Genomic DNA, 16,661 nt, shown 5'->3' with positions numbered 1-16,661 from the left:
GATGACCTCCTATAGTATGATGTTTTAAAGAAATGTTTTAAAAAGATATACCGGTACTATACTATGACATTTTAACCTGTTAAGCCCCACTCGGCGGGGACTTATTTTTTTTCTTTCTTCATGACACTGTCTCAGGGCATCTTAATATTTAAGAACCTATTAATGTGTTACACCAGATTAACGGGAAGAATCTCAGCTAACTGACGATACAAACAATTTTAACCAAAACAAAACACAAGTCTCATAAGAAGCATCTAAATGACCCCTGAGCGAAAAATGCTAACGCACTTTGGCACAGAACTCAAGATAAAAGATACCCTTATTACTTATCGTAGCTGTACATACAAGATATCCGATTAAAGCTGAGGTTCCACAGATTATTTGGGTATATATATATATCATCACTGAGTGATCCGAACTCGGACAGGGGAAGCAAACACAGACATCACAACACGTACCTTTACGTAGCTTTTACGGGAGATCGTCTCACCGTAGCTGTCAATCTGATCAAAAGACGTGTTCAATAGCATTAAAACGAGAAAAAACGCGGCTGAATCGGGTAATCCATAGGTTGATAATGTTTCTGTGGATTTGAACAAATTATTTATAATCCATAATTCCAAAAGTTAGCTGCTAATGGTAGCCACCAGAGTTATCGCAGCTTCCGGTCTTGGCTATGCGGCAGTCTCACACACATGACCAAATAAGGAGTATGTGGGCGTTCCCCTCGATTCCATTGGCTCTGACGGTTAGAAAGAGATGTCAATCAGCAAAATCGAGCAAGGGGGGCCAGAGATAGGTCAAATCCACCCAAATGACCCCAGAAGTGTTTTTTTTGTTGCTAAATCTCTCTAAAAAGGTCAAAATGAACTTGTTTTGTATCAATCTTGATACAGGGTACTTATTATATGTTGTAGTTTGGATTCCTAAAGCTTTTAGTGGTGGTTTTTACTATAAGTAATTTTTTTTTTTGGATGGACACAATAATTTACATTTTTTTACTGTGTTCAATCTGAATTTACTTTAAAATAAAAACATCTATATGGATTCTGACACTTCTACATCCAACTCACAGGTGTAACCTTGCTTTGAGAAAAAAGATTATTAATTTAACCCTTTTAGAAGCCTGAGACCTGAAAAACAGGCTCGGGGCTTTATGGTATGAGTACAAGTCATAAAAGTGATATGACATTTGATGGCTTACTCAATTAAGGCAAACTATATTATGACGTTGTATTGCAGACCCTAATATGACGTCATGACCTACAGACTACACGTTAACATTTTATGGCACACCATTTTCAACATTCTTTTTATGGCATACAAAATAATATTTTTTTATAATGACTAATACTCTTATCTTTTTGTTATTACATTCTATTCTATTACAATTACATTTTAATGACATATATTTTGATATTTTTACTATGTGTATGATTTTAAGGCACACAAATAGGGTGACGTAATGTATTGTAAGACGTGCTATACAACTGTGTCATAAAAAAAACATGATAACTTTAAACTTTTAAGCAATTTCTATGGCATATTATACTATGACATTTATTTATGCCATATTATTTTATGACTTTTTACGACATGTTTTTATGACATGCTACTACATTTGAGTTTTTTCCTATGTTATTTTTAATGATCATTTTATGGAATACTGTAGTATCACTTTTGAATGCCAATTATATCCTTTGAAATATAATTGAATTTCTTAAAACAGTGTAGTATGACATTTTTGGATGTACTATTCTAAAATATTATTTTTGACTTTTACTTTAGTGCATACAATACTAAGAAATTATTTATGAAATGGTATTATCTTTTTAATACATTTATTATGGCATACTATACTATAACCTTTTCATTATTTTGTATATGGCACTATATTCAGACTTTACATGTCTACGTTGTTAGACGCTTTTATCCAAAGTGTCTTGCCCAGGGACACAACGACATGCTAACTGCAGTGGGGTTTGAACCAGTGCTCCCCTGATCTGAACACCAACGCACTAGTCCACTGCACCACAGCCTCCCTGACCTTATTTGAAATACATACATTCCATTACTTTAAATTTTTTTTTTTTTTTTTAAAAAGAACAGTCGCACACCACAGAAGTGTTTCTTAAAAATGTATTTATTTTGTAAATAGAACCGCATCTTCATAAACATCAGCTATAAGACAGATTTACAGACAGGAGGAGGAAGGACACACAGCGACAGATAAACAGAAGAAGATGAAGATGATGGAGCTTCATCAAACCGTCCGACGCAGCATGGCTGACCAATGAGAGCACAGAGGAAACATGATGGTGTTCTGCCTGAAGCTGAGTCACATGACCTTTTGCAGCACAGAATGGATCGATTGACATTTTAATTTAGATTCCTCTTTTAAGCTTATCCAATTGTGGAAACATTATTTGATTTAAGTCTGCAGTCTGAGTTTTCCAAAGCATCGCCGCACTGACGGCAACTTCTTAGTTCAAAATGTCCGAACATTACCGTTAAAGTTAGAACCTTTGTAGGGGCCTACTGTTTATGTTAACAATGACTATATATTCAATAGGATCTCTACATGATTGTGTAGATTGGATGTAATAAGACTAACCAGAAGAGACACATTTCTATTTTCATTTGTTCTTTACTCTACGATACAAAGCCAATGTGTTCTGAAGCATTTGGTTTTAGACAGAAGATTAACCGCTCTTGATAAAATACCTTATTAAACCTAGAAGGTGCTTCTGATGGATGACCTGATCCCCATCTGCAGTTAGACTCCATCAAATATTAAATGACAACTTTTGAATTATGTGTCCGGGTAATCCCCTGCTCTTAGAAATACCCCGGAGGCCTCGTATCCAAACACGGCGTCTCCTTGTGATGAAGCTTCGATGACATCAGTGCTTTGACGCTTTGGAGAATCAGGTTGTGTTTAAGGTCACAATCCATCATTACAAAATACACTTTCTTTTTTCTGCATTAACAGAAGCATAGATGTATCTCTAGTGCCAATATCCATATGACATGTACTTAAAGGAATCTGTACCTGGATACACAATGAAAATATATATTTTGTTTATTAAATTGAACTTCATAATGGGTCTTTTCACAATAGGGGGTTTTATTACATTGTATTTTACTTTAGAGAAAGGACATTCTGTAATTAAAGTGTTTATTAATAAAAACCCTATCCATCATTAATTTCTGGTGTTTTTCTATTTTTAAATCTTATGGGAAGCATATTTTGCTCATAACTTATTGTTGCTTATTTCTTATAGAATTATAGATTGAACTATCATATTTAAAATAACTTCTATTAGGAGTGGAGCACAAGGGGGCATCAGAGCTGTCTCTGGCAGGCAGGACTCGTCTTCCCTCACACTCAGGATATCAAAGTCTCTGCTGCATCAACTTTGACCTTTTTCTACTTTCTTTTTGAAAATGTATTTGAAAAGGCATCTAAGGGGTGCTTCTGGATTTAGTTGACTCGCATACAGAAACAACAATGGGGGTTAACTCAGCAGATCCAAGATACATCCTGATTTGAATCCCTTGTATGTGTCTATCTAAATTAAACCTATATGTGCCCCTACGTTCAAACAATACCCACAATGCAACTCAATAGCATGTTGTATTTTCTTAGAATTCAGAGAATAGTGCTCCTATAAGGAAACAGACCTTTATGTGTGACATTGCAGCAGAGACATGTATTTGTCCTAATCCAGGCACAGATTACAGGTATCATAGTTTTATCCAGTTAGACATTTTAATAGCAGATATGAACGGATATGTTTAAGAAAAGGAAATGAAACAGGTTTCTGAGTAATGTAACTTAACGTTTCCAAGTTTTGTTTTGCTCTTTCATATCATTGAACATAACTAACTTCCTGTTTACTTCAGAATGGCCTTTCAGATCAAACAACACGTAGATCATGTGAGACACTGTGGGAAAGTTGCTGCATTCAGGCCATGCACAGAACACACATTTCATATTGATATGAGAGAAAAACTCAAACACAGGAAGAAGAAAAGAGTACCGCGATAATAATAAATAGACACTTTCATTGTCAGAAATTATATAACAGGTCAAACAAAGTGTACCATATGGAAATAAACTTCAAAGATATTCAAAGATTGACGGACAAAAATGATATTTACTTTCTTTTAACAGTAACCGTAGCAACAGAAACATCCTATGACTGAGGTGTGTACTGGTCGTGTCAAGTTTAAAATGGTTGTCTTGAAACATTTCTACATTTCACTTCTGGAGTCAACTTTTTTTGGAAGAAGAGGTAAAACCATTCATCAAAGAGAAACCTTTGACCTTTGACCTGCTGGCTACATGTGCTGAGGTCCAATAGAGATTGACAACAAGGCTACGTACCGTCCTTACTTCACCCGGCATCGAAACACACCAACACACACATTCACACACTTCATCAACGTAACGGCAAAAAAATGATCCAGATGGTGAGCGATGAGCGATGATTTGAGAAACAACACGAGGTGATTTTTGATATGTGATTCGTGCAAACGCTCTGCTTTTCTTTCCATCTCTGTAGAAGCTGAATGATATTTATCTGATATAGCTATTCCTCTAAAACGTAGAGACATTCTTCTGTTTGGGTCGAGCAGCGGTCCGGAAAAGCATCTCTCCATTAAAGCCGTTTCTGTCTCGCTGAAATAAAAACTCATCCGATGCTCAGGGAATATTTTCAGGCAACTCTAGCAGGGAGAAATTGATCCTTTTTGTCTTAAATATTCCCTGAGCATCACGTTCTTTAACGCTGAGATGCCAGAAAAAGGCATTCTGGGGGAACGTATCTGGAAACACAGCTTCTATCTGCAGTACCTCTTTAGAATCTACCTAGAATATAACTTCTTGAAAATATATGGCTTTTTAAACAGACCCCAGCCGCCGGCCTGCTTCACTGCAATGCAGCGGGTGGGGGGGGGGGGGGGGGAAAGCAGCACAATAACAACAGTCTTCCTAACAACGATATAAGCTTCTGTCCAATCAGGCACAAAAATAAACACTTTTTCTTTCACACTTCAGTCCTTTGGTCTTTGGTAGAGATGAATCTCCTCGTACAGTATTACAGGAGATCTGTCTGGATAAAACAGAAAGCTACACGACTGGGAAGCTTTTTTCCTTTCCATCTGGGGGAGGGTCCAAGGTGCAGCTCAAACAGGAAGTTGATGTTGATGCAACACAAGCTGCTAGCTCACATCAGCTACATGGACGATTGTGGCGGCTGGTTTCTATACGCCCTGTCTTGGGTTTATTTAGCATGTCCAAACCAGGATAAAGTCCTTAGCTACCGCCTGACGTTAGCTAGCAAAAGTCCAGATCTCCAGAAATCTTTTGAGTCTACAAAGTACGTAAGACTGCTGAGAATGATGAATAAATAGCCCGATGAGAGTTATGTAACTGATCTGAAAGTAGAGATGTCTTTACTTTAAGTAAGGTGTTTCAGATCATGTCGAAGGACCCTATGAACAGCAGGAATCTGATAACGGTTGCCGCTCAAACGCTGAATGGTCTTCCTACTGGAGAAGCTTCCATCTGACGTCCTTCTCAACCTTTCTAGAGTTCAGGTATTAAACTACTACAAGCTGAAGCCCTTTGGTTTGACCGCGTTGCGTCCAGCATTGATCTTAAACCGGAGAAGCTTTACGAAATGGTTGCAGGGTAAGGGGTTCGCATAAAAAGGAGCCCCCCCCAAGCTCAGTGTGTCACAGTCAGCCACCCCGGGGGTCAGCAGTGGGTGACCTCGATGGGCGACAGCGTCAGGATGCTGCGGTCGCTGGAGCAGAAGTTCTCCGTGTCGCTCCAAGACCTGAAACAGGCAGCAGTGAGTGAGGGTTAGGAGAGAGAGAGTGTGTATGTGTGTGGGGGGGTGGGCGGGGGGCGGGGGGCGGGGGGAGATAACACACTGATTCCTGAAGGTTTGGGATTCTATTCTACATAAGCAGGCGAGAAGAAGCAGAAAGGGATGGAGAGTTAGTAATGGGTGGGATGGTGTTAGTGAGGAGTGTCTTAAGTCTCGCCTCATTTTCTCACACTTATTAAGGTCTAAGGATAACAAACGGATTCAGATCGTTACATGTAAAGATGTATTTTGAGTGATGTGGAATATTTCTGTTGTGTCCCGCTGCGCTTTACTCATTGGTTTGCAGAGGATTGGAATCAGATTAAGTGTGTTAACATATAACTTAATCAAAAGAACGTACAGATATCAAGTCCATTGTAATATGACAGAATAATAGCTATTAATTTTCATCAGTTATTTTAAGCTATTAATTGAACTATGAGGAAGGAACCTTGATAAGTTGGCATTGCACTGCTAATGCCGTTCATTATGACATTTAAACAGCAATAAAGGAACATATAAAACATTTCAGGTCACTACAAAAGTTCAGTTTTGATGAAGTTGTTCAGAGATAACTAATTATCCCGTATAACCTTTATGCCTCCAAATTGAAACAACGAGGGTTAGGGTTCATTGCTGTACAGAAACATGTAATTTCTCTGTACTGTGCATTTTGAAACCTGTTGAGGCGAGACTTGAGCTACTCATGGATAAAAATCATCCCAATCATAAATATATATATAAAAAAAAAAAAATGAAGATAAAGCATCAACAACATACTTTCCTCACATGTCCACTCTCATGATAAACTGGGCTAACCTCTGATTCTGCAGGTAAAAGACACATCCATACTCTGAGCTCAGTCGGGTATCGACTAGAAAAATACGAATCAGACTTTCTCTCGCACAATATTAAACATATATGTGTTGTGGAATATTTTCCAAGGCCCATAACTTTGACCCAGTGTATCAGTTCAAACTGTCCTGACTGAGCACAGGCACCTGTAACCTTGGCTGCTGTGCTCTCAGTGTTTTGTCTCCCTGTTCCTGCCTGTTGGCGTCAGCTGATAGAGGTGTTATCATTCTATCTTGTTATGCAGCATGTTGATGATGCTCTCTGAACTAGCTAAATACATGGGTCTGGGGTAGAGTTCTTCAGAATTGACGTGGCAACTCTACCGTGAAGTCAGAACCTCTGACTCTTGGACTTGTGATGTGAATCCTCCGGCCGTTAACTCCAAATAAACCATCATGTGTTTGACATCAAAGCTACTGCTCCTACCGTGTCTCCTTCCTGAGTCGGTGACTCCCACTGCATAGCTACACAGAAGTTTCCTCTACAATATGCATTTAGTACAAAATCTATGATATCATGTATTATAGAGACACGACAAAAGTACTTTCTGTTATTAGCTTAGCAAGCTGGATCTTCTTTGGAAAATGCACACAAACTCATCCATTTCTAGAGCGATCAAAACATTTCCCTCGCTGAACCCTCGGGCTGGACGAGAAGAGAAAATACAACATGCGAGTCACAGCCAACCCACCCCTAGCGTGCTGACTCACATCAGAGAGGGCCGGGGTCACTGATCAGAGCGTCTCCCCTAAAGCAGCAGAGAGGCGGAGCTTCAACACAGGCCGCTACACCTGATCTCCACATGACTGAAACGCCTGAATAGATGTGTAGCTGAACATACAACGAGAGGAGAACTGCACCTGTCCATCCACATCTTCAGATATTTCTTGATTTCTAAATGTCAGCTGCTTAACGTTAATACATTCTCATGACCTTTCATTTACCGCCGCTCTGTGAGATGAAGACAAGCGTTTTAAGACCTGGGAAACGGGGCCACCCAGGGACTTTAAATAGGCCAATGACTCAAAGTGCTCTGACTGGAGGCTCTCCCCACGTGCTACATCACCAGCTCTCTTTCTACCAGGTCAACCTCAAACATCTCAGGGCTGAAAGCATCTTTGTTCCCCGGGTTACGGCTGAACAAAGCACAAAAAACACTTTTTGTGGGAACATGAAGCCGAGAAAAGACCAGAACAGGCAGATTTTTTACAAGGCGAAGCTCACCAGGGATGTTAAACAGGCCATGAATAAATTATCTGGAAGGTCGAACAACATTATGCAGATTTAAACACAGAAGGACAGGCAGACAGGAGGTGTGTGTTACATACAGGTTTACAGTGTATACAAAGTACCAAAGGCAACAGCAACCCCCATGCAACAAGACAGAGTCTGGGTATTCTTGTTTTGTAGCCAGTATAGTGGACAAGACAGGTGGAGTTACATACTGTCTTTAAACCTGTGGAGAAGAAAACTCCACCCACCTGGAACAGCCCTGGGTATCACACAAGCGTACCCCCAAAAGGCCTCTTTTCAGAAGCACATATAAGGCTTCAGGATCCAGTAGAAAAAGACAAATAGTAACAGTAAGTAGCAAAGAACAAAAGACTCTCAGACTACATTTCCCAGCAGCCTCTCTGGTTAAGGATCTCCCTTTTCTAGGAGAAGCAGATGTCTGCAGAGATGTTAGAAAGCAGCTGAGTTTGTATCTGTATATATTGTTTCAAATGATGGTGCATTAAGTTCTGGTTCAAAACAGATACAAAAAAATTAAAGTTGTATGAAACACCAAGTAGGATGTTTTATTGTTGTTGGTATATAGTTGTATTGTGGATATAAGCCTGCTTATTGTATTTAAATGCTTTCAACAACGTTTCTTTATTTCAAGTACCTGGATGTTTAAGAAGCCTTTCTGGAATTGCCAATCGTAAAGCCCTCCTGTTTTCTATATTCGAAGGTACGGGTAAAATCAGTTTGACATGGCGATGAAAAAGCACTTCTTTATTATCAAAAAGCTCTTTGACTCCTGACGTCTGCTCGTGCTTGACGCCTCTAGCCATGATTCAGCGTTGCAACAACAGGCAGCGAGCAGCCAGCTACAGTTTGGCTTCCAATACATAACAGATATACGTTTTGTCTTACATATGTTTGTAAATATGCTTATTATATGTTCCTTCCAGTCATTTAGTATGTTGTATAGGACTGGGTGTATATATGTTCCCTTTCCCCTAAGGCAGTTTCCTAGCATTAAGGCCAAATCTGGGCAAGCTTGTCTTTTCCAGTTGTATTTCCTCAAACCCAGACGAAAAAGTAGAGGAACGCAAAGATTGGGTGAGGAGGTGAGGAGGTGAGGGAAGGAGAAAAGGGAATCAAATTCAGATCCAACTTGTCTTTGATTTGTCACTGAGTTTACAGTATACCGCACGGCTTTTTCCTTGTGATCATGTTCATCCTTCTAGGAGTCCACATTGACTGCTGTTGGAAGAATTCAACTGGCTGCTTCGTGCCAAGGTCAGAAAACAAATCAATCATTCCCACAGGAAGAAATTCCTCTAAATTGAATCGTGCATTTAGTGGCAATCTGACCCTGGAGCGATTGGGAAGCGTTTCCTTTCTTTCAGCGAAGTGACCCTGACTGAAATCGATTATTTCACGGAGCATATCCCACCCACCTCTGTCTGAAGAATAAAGAAGGGTATACATATTCAAATGTAGGACTTGTGTTATGCTCCTGACTGGGTGAATCAATGTTGGTAATTCATTTCTCACAGGGCGTTATTTTGATTACAAAGAGATGTCACATCCCATCATTCCATGTCTCTGCTATGAGATGTATCTCCCAGGCTAAAGTGAAGCAGAACACAGAACCTGCAGGTTGCTGTCCAGAGGGGCTGAAGGGAGGAACAGTGCATCCCCTTTATGACCTGCATGCTATCACTAACCTGAACACACACACAGTGATGAACAACAAACATGCATGCCTCTGAGCGGGCCACAGCAAAGCTCTCACACCCCAACAACAAGAAGAATGCTACATCTTCATTACTGATGTGATCGATACCCAGAGTCCCCAGCTGTTTGGAGAGTATTGATTGCTCGGCAGAAAGGGCCGATCGGGTCGATTAATCCATGAGTCACTGCGATTCAGACAAAGTGACAATAACACTGAAACTGCAGATCGGGCAGACTGTGAACGCAGCGCACTTGTCTTTAAAGCTGCGCTAGGCAAGAGCTTTTTATGAACAGAACAACAAGTTATAGATGTGTCATCATCGCAAAGTGGAGCTGCAGCAGAGAAAGACATTATCTGCTCTTGGTGAGAGCTCCCTTCTTGCAGTCAACTGACATCATGTGTCATTACTTTCACCCCTCAGAAATGCCAGGCCCCCATAATGCAAGATCGCAGCTTGAAAGTCCAAAAACCCGCCACTTACTGTATACAGCTCTTCCAAATCTCTTTTTATACAGTTTACGGACAGAAATGTGCAACATTTGACGTTTGGATAAGAAACGATTCAGCTAGTCATTATCCGGCCTCTTCTAAAAATGGTGAGGCCCTCCAATGAATAACAACATAAAACAAGCAAGTCAACTTAATTACTGACATATAGACAATGGTGTCATCTGTTAAAGTGCATTAAGGAGTAGGCAGTTCTACAAAAAGAAACTGGCTAATACGGACACCACACCTCTGATTTAAAGGAAGTATTGATCAGAATCAAAGCAGACAGACAGGGTATACATGATTATGACAGAGACGGGCTAATCTCTGCCCTGTCCTAATGTAGAGGCTAACCAGACAGGACAGGTTACAGTGCATTATTGAGACCTGTTGGATGCATGTATATCGAACCAGGTCTCCAAATTCTGCTTCTGCCAAACAAGGAAAGGATGGCCTTTTCAATGTTTTCAGTAAGGTCTCTATGATTTTGGTTACAATGTGAACGGTTATATTTATGATGATACACTGTGGACATTACACCGTTCTGACTTTTAAAAGAAAAGTGACTCAACACTCTTAACATTGACTTTGATGTAAATAAGAACATCATTACAGCTGTCCATGATGGCTTGATCCACACACCTTTCTCCTGGTTAGGTCGTTGTCCACCCTATAAGTCACACCCTAAAACCAGTCTCTTTTAAACCCTGCTCCACCACAGTTGTACGCCTAACCTGCAACGGATCTGAACAAGAAAGCCTTACAGTAGGTGTAGCCATATTAAGGACTAAAACACTCAGGACTCCAGCCCAAATGTTTGATCATCAGGGTTCATAATCACAGTTTGTGGTTGTCGTCCTCCCCACCTGTTGCTGCGGCTGGATGCGTGAGAATTGCTGGCGCTGGCCTGGCACTGCCCGGTCATTTGCTCCAGGAGGGAGGCCAGGCGGGAACAGCCGCTCTGCCCATGTTGGTAGCAGCACAGGGACTCCACACAGCTGAGGGCCGGGGGGGCTGATAGAGACTGGAGGGGGGAGAAAGAGCAGGGTTAGGAGGTTGGTGGTATAGGGTGAGACAAATGACAGAGGAGTAAAGAGGACAGAAGATGAAAAGCAAAAGAGAAGGAAGGAAGGAGGAAAAAAAGAAGAAATGAATACCAACACTGTACAGTCAACGGTCAGGGTGATTGATGACTGTAGGATGACATATTACATGCTGCCACAGGAAGAGTGATGGGCGGGGGAAACACTGAACGCATGCTACACAAGGGGTTGAAATGTCACAAATAAACACATAAATCATAAAAGCGAAGACAGACAAAACAAGGCTCTATAAAGTTGTGGTTAAGTAGAATACTTTGGTCCTCTGAATTGTTTGATAAACACATTGAATTGAAGTATTGTATGTTCTGAAAAGCCCCAGAGCTATCACATCCTATCATTGTGCATTATACAAGAAGATTATCTTGATATACTTGAAATTCAGTGCAAAATATTTTCAGTGTTAACTTAGATGTTGAATTACACCTCCAAGAAACCCCTCCCTGTATACATGAGTCATTATGAATCAGTGTTGCAGTGATGCATTGGGAGACAAAGATGAATGAAGTTGCTGCCTGTGAACCTGCAGGGTCACGCTGCTCTGTTCTGCTGACTCAGCCCCCGAGAGACAGACAGTGTGATGAGAGGAGAGAAAAAGTGAAGAGCAGAGAGTGTGAGGTTACACTCCTGAAGTTTGCATCCTGTACACTCCTCTTATACAACCTCAGACTAACTTAAGTGACCTAGATGGTGCCATTAATCAGCTTTATTAACCCTCCTATTGTCTTCGTTCCCCCCCCCTTACTTTGGTGTTCACGGTCAAATTTGACCGGTCCTGTTTTAACTGCTATTACATTAACACTAAAACCATTAATCATCACCAAATGTCTTTTAACACCCTTTCAAACTGTAGATATTGTATCAGACTACTGGTATACATGAAAAACTGCAGTAAATATACAAAGAATAGACACTGAACATGTATTGCGTGCGCCAGGTGTGATCCATGTGGGGGGATGGGCACATAAGAGCGGGAAATGTGTCAAATTGTTCTGTGTGTGTGTGTGTGTGTGTGCCAGGTGTGATTCACATGGGGGATTGGGAACACCATGGGTGTTACAAAGTTGACTAAATCATCCAAAATGCAATGAAAGTGGTGATCAGCAATTGTATAGTTCTAATGTCTACTGTGAAGGATGTCATAGCCTTAATGCAATCGAATGTAAAACAAAAAAGTTATGATTGATGAAAGTAGTAAATCGGTCAGATTTGACCCGAAGACAACAGGAGGGTTAAAATCCTTAGAAAAAATCACTATGTGGAGTTATTTCCAAAATGTGCTCATGTAGAAAACAACTTCTGATCTTCTGGACATATTTAGTCATTAAGCATTCAGCTAGGAGCGAGCGTCTCCTGTGATACAGTTTAAAGTCCTGTTTTGTAGCCGAGTGCCTTTTGTATTCCACTGTGTTTTGAATTGTTGCGACTCTCTGCAGCAGAAATTGGAGACGGTGTTGGCATCAAACCAAACTTCTGCTTCTTGGCTGGCAATAGCAAAACACAAACAGGATGATGTGATTTATTCTGGCAAGGTCAGGTGCCCCTGGATAATAAATGCAGGTGTTTTTCCATCCGAACATATTGCTTTTCCTCCCTCTGAGAAACGGCAAACAGATTTGTTTCTATAACTGTGACACAACAGCCACCACTTGAGCAAAGAGCAAAGTTGTAGAATGAGGTTTTCTGAAACACACATCGGGTCCAAACCGCAGCGAAGCCACAGCCGAGGAGGAAAGTCTTTCCTAGAGTAGTGTACAGTATATCTGTTGGTTAAATGCACTTTTATTAACCCTAAAATGACTGATTTAGCTAGTATTAATCCATCAATTGACTTTATATTTGAAGTAGCATCAGTTTAAAAGGGCTTCTACTGTTTCTCAGAAGCATCAGCAGGCAGAGTTGAGATAATTGGGTTTTGAGTGGTCGTCATGTTAAAAATGCTGTTTACGAGAGAGATAAACAAGAAAGTAGTTGAATGTAAGGTCATAAGTAATGTTTCTGAGCAATTGTTTGGTGGAAGTCATTTTTTGTTCTAGAGACGGAGCAGCAATATGATTCCTAGAGTAAAAGATCCGACCAAACCTTTGATAAACAGTGTCTGTAAACCGACTGCTTGAACTGAGGGTTTTGTTGTGAAACAGCCAAGGCCTCAGTGACAGCTATATTGGTGACGTCATCCGCTGGCTGATTTACTATATTAGCTATAGAGTTCAGCTAAAGTTCATGTTTGTTGACCATTTCTTTTTGCACAACCCTACAGTACAGGAGTTTGTTTAACCAACTGAGAAAACAACATCATTTTGGTGACCGCAAATGTAATAATCTATGTTTTAATATTAAATATGATGTGGAGAAAACAAAACACTAAAAGTCCAAAATTGAACAACAGCAACTTTAAAAATCATACTTAAAGGGGTTATACGAGATATCAAACACTTACAGGCACACATAATATACTGAGGCTTCAATATGAAGTATTAGTATGTGGGGATTAGATGGTTGAACAAATATACAGCGAAGCATGCCAACAGCATTCTCTCTCTTTAAACTCTGATCCCAGATCTGATCAACTACAGTGAGGGGTGAATTGAGGTCTTAACAGTGAAGGATGGGGACAATCATGGTTGGATGAGGATGAGATCATTCATGGAAGCGTATGTGTGGGAGAGGATGGGCCCATTCATACAGGAAGTGAGACTAAAGGATATACAGGAACAGTATTTGTGACATATGAAATAAAGGGCAGTGCAGGTGCAGCTTTGGGGGAATGACTGGAGGTGCAGGTAGTTTTCACCAAATATAATATACATATGTGGTGACTGCAGCCATTTGGGGTTGGTTGGTCCTCGGGGGAAGCCATAATGCTCGGACAGTGACAGGGGGACAATGGTAGTGAAGTATGGTACTACCTAGGGGAGCAGGGGTCTGGGCCGGGGGCAGCAGGGGGAGGATAAGCAGCTAGCAGGTGCCAATTGTCCTCCCCTGGGCTCCGCTGGGCTTTAACAGGGTCATATTCTGGGCCGACTGAACCCTCACCCTCTTCCATCTGAAGGACACAAGATGCTTACAGTGAGCCCCCTGGTGGGCTGTTGGTAGTTCAGACACAGAAACATGACCAGTAAAGCAAAACTAACCATCACACTGCTGCAATAGTATCCACAGGTCATTTGGTCCCATATTAAGGCTTGATTCAGTTGAAGTAATGGGATAACACCTCTCTTCAGATAGGGCTGCAACCATTGATTTTTAGATTATCAATAGAGTGGTGCAGTGATGAGTCCTAAAACCCGGAAGTGAGTTAGCATTTTACCACTACCGGTTCCCTCGTCTCAGAGTCAATGGGATTTTGACCTGTTTGATAAATGCAAGTTATGTTCAGCCGGATAATCTCCACATGTCTACCCTACTTTTATAATTTTATAATCATAAATCGAATCGCCAGAAGCAAAAGGCCAACGTTATGCTATACGAACTACAGCTGAGTACAGCAGGCTCGCACGACTTCGCCACGCCAACTTAAGATCGATATTAAAAAATACAGATTCTAAATTGAATTGAAAAGTTGAAGCGTTTCTTTTAACAGTTTGCATGAGTGCAGGTACTTGCTTTCAAGCAGAACAGGGCAAACTAACTTAGCGGGAGTGTTTACGTGTTCGGCGTAATGACGTACAACGTCCTCGACAACTTCTGTAGTCCTATTCAGCCACTCGGTAACAACCATCGTTTTTCTGACACGTAAACACTTCAAAAATCCCCAGTGGGGTCACTGCTGATGTTTTTAATGTCGTAGAACAAAACGTGATCCGTCTCTTCAATTTGTGTCAAACACAGACCTTAATTCCAGCTATTTTCCAAAATCCTATGGAGAAATCCCGTTGACTCTGAGTCGAGGGAACCGCTAGTGGTAAAATGCTAACTCACTTCCGGGTTTTAGGACTCGTCACTGCACCACTCTATGTATCTGTCAAACTCTTTTTCTCAATTAATCGTTTGGCGTGACATATATCAAATAATAGTGTATATTTCCAATGCAAAAGAAGATAATGTCTTTAAATGTCTTGTCAATTTAAAACCCAACGATATTCAGTTATATTTCAGTTAGAGGCTGAAAAAAAACAGCATTTTGGCAACTTAAACAACTAATCATTTATTCAAATGGTGATTTTTCTGTCATTCTAAACAATAAGTCAATTCATTTATTGCAGCTACTTTCAAATGCAATTATTGAAACGGGAAAAATGATATGATTATTAGAATTTTATCTTAAAATTTGGGCAATATAGGAAATTATTTCATACCATTGGTTAGTGTTTTACTATGTTTCATTTAGTTTTGTAAATGTATTTGAGTTAATATGAGACTAAATGACTGTGGATACATTTCAGTGTTGCTTATTTACCAACCAGTGAATTGTCAGTAGGTAAACAGTCAGTCGGCGAGTCAGTCCTACAGTGAGCTCTGATACACTAACACATACAGTATATATAGAGCAAATCAATGCTGGTCCTGTTGTTAAAGCCCTTCACAAGTGACCTCTCCAACTATTTAAAGTAAAAGAGTTGAGAGCACATTTTTTGCCTTACAAGGCAAATAAGAACCGCTGCTTCCTGTGGTTTGAAACACGACACCAATGAGCACCCCGGGTCTTATTCCCCTGATACAGACCTGGACCTCATCCTAATTGGCACTGTGAGGTTATCATAAATCACTGCTGAAGAAAAGGTCTTTCAGAAGGGTTGAGTGGATGTGATGAAGTCACTGGAGGAGGGCTTTAACTCTCACAAAAGCAGAGACAAGTGAACACAGAGAGAAGCTGCAGGCGTGAGAAAGATGTCTCGAGGGAAACGCATTCCTCGAGTGGAGATAAGAGCACATTTATTAGCATCCAAACCAATTAACCTGCTGCTGAATCTATCAGAGCTACAGAGAAGGCAAACAACGGAGAACCCAGGAGAGCCATCCGGGTTCTACTGCGATTACCTCTCTCTGATCTAATTAAGAAAAACAAAAGACTCCGATAGATGGTGGTACTATTGCTACAGAGCTGGATAGGCGCTTTACACAGCACATACACATAAATACATGCTTTGATTTGGAACCCAGTAAGAGCATCTTGTGAAGAAATAAATGACTTAAACTGAGGAAATGGGATCTCTTTTGCATAATGTGCTCTGTGCTCTCCCTTCCCATAGAGCACTTATGATCAGTCAGTCTGCAGTTTGTTTCTGCTCATTGACTCGGAAGGGGACTGCATGGCTTATATTGGGTGTGACTTGGAATATACACTCATTTGCCAGTGTTTCAGATTCACCTCTCCTAAACTACTGCAAGTTATATTACTTATGTGAAGCTACCAAAAGTTCAGTTTCAGCAAATACACCTTTGCAG

The 16,661-nt window shown here is 40.5% G+C and overlaps 1 protein-coding gene across 1 annotated transcript in view; it reads right to left on the bottom strand.

Annotated features, from left to right (window-relative positions):
- Positions 1-2,125: 2,125 nt before the first annotated feature.
- The window catches only part of atp11b (ATPase phospholipid transporting 11B (putative)), a 56,336-nt gene continuing 41,800 nt past the window's right edge, over positions 2,126-16,661 (bottom strand). Inside the window, 2 exon segments of the mRNA XM_034209984.1 lie at positions 2,126-5,846; positions 11,040-11,197. Coding sequence (XP_034065875.1) covers positions 5,765-5,846; positions 11,040-11,197 — 240 coding nt within the window. The 3' untranslated portion in view covers positions 2,126-5,764.

Source organism: Gymnodraco acuticeps, unplaced genomic scaffold (assembly GCF_902827175.1).
Source record: "Gymnodraco acuticeps unplaced genomic scaffold, fGymAcu1.1, whole genome shotgun sequence".
In the NCBI taxonomy this organism is placed as follows: domain Eukaryota; kingdom Metazoa; phylum Chordata; class Actinopteri; order Perciformes; family Bathydraconidae; genus Gymnodraco; species Gymnodraco acuticeps.
Note: the sequence above shows the minus strand (reverse complement) of the source record. Positions and strands in the feature narration are given on the sequence as shown.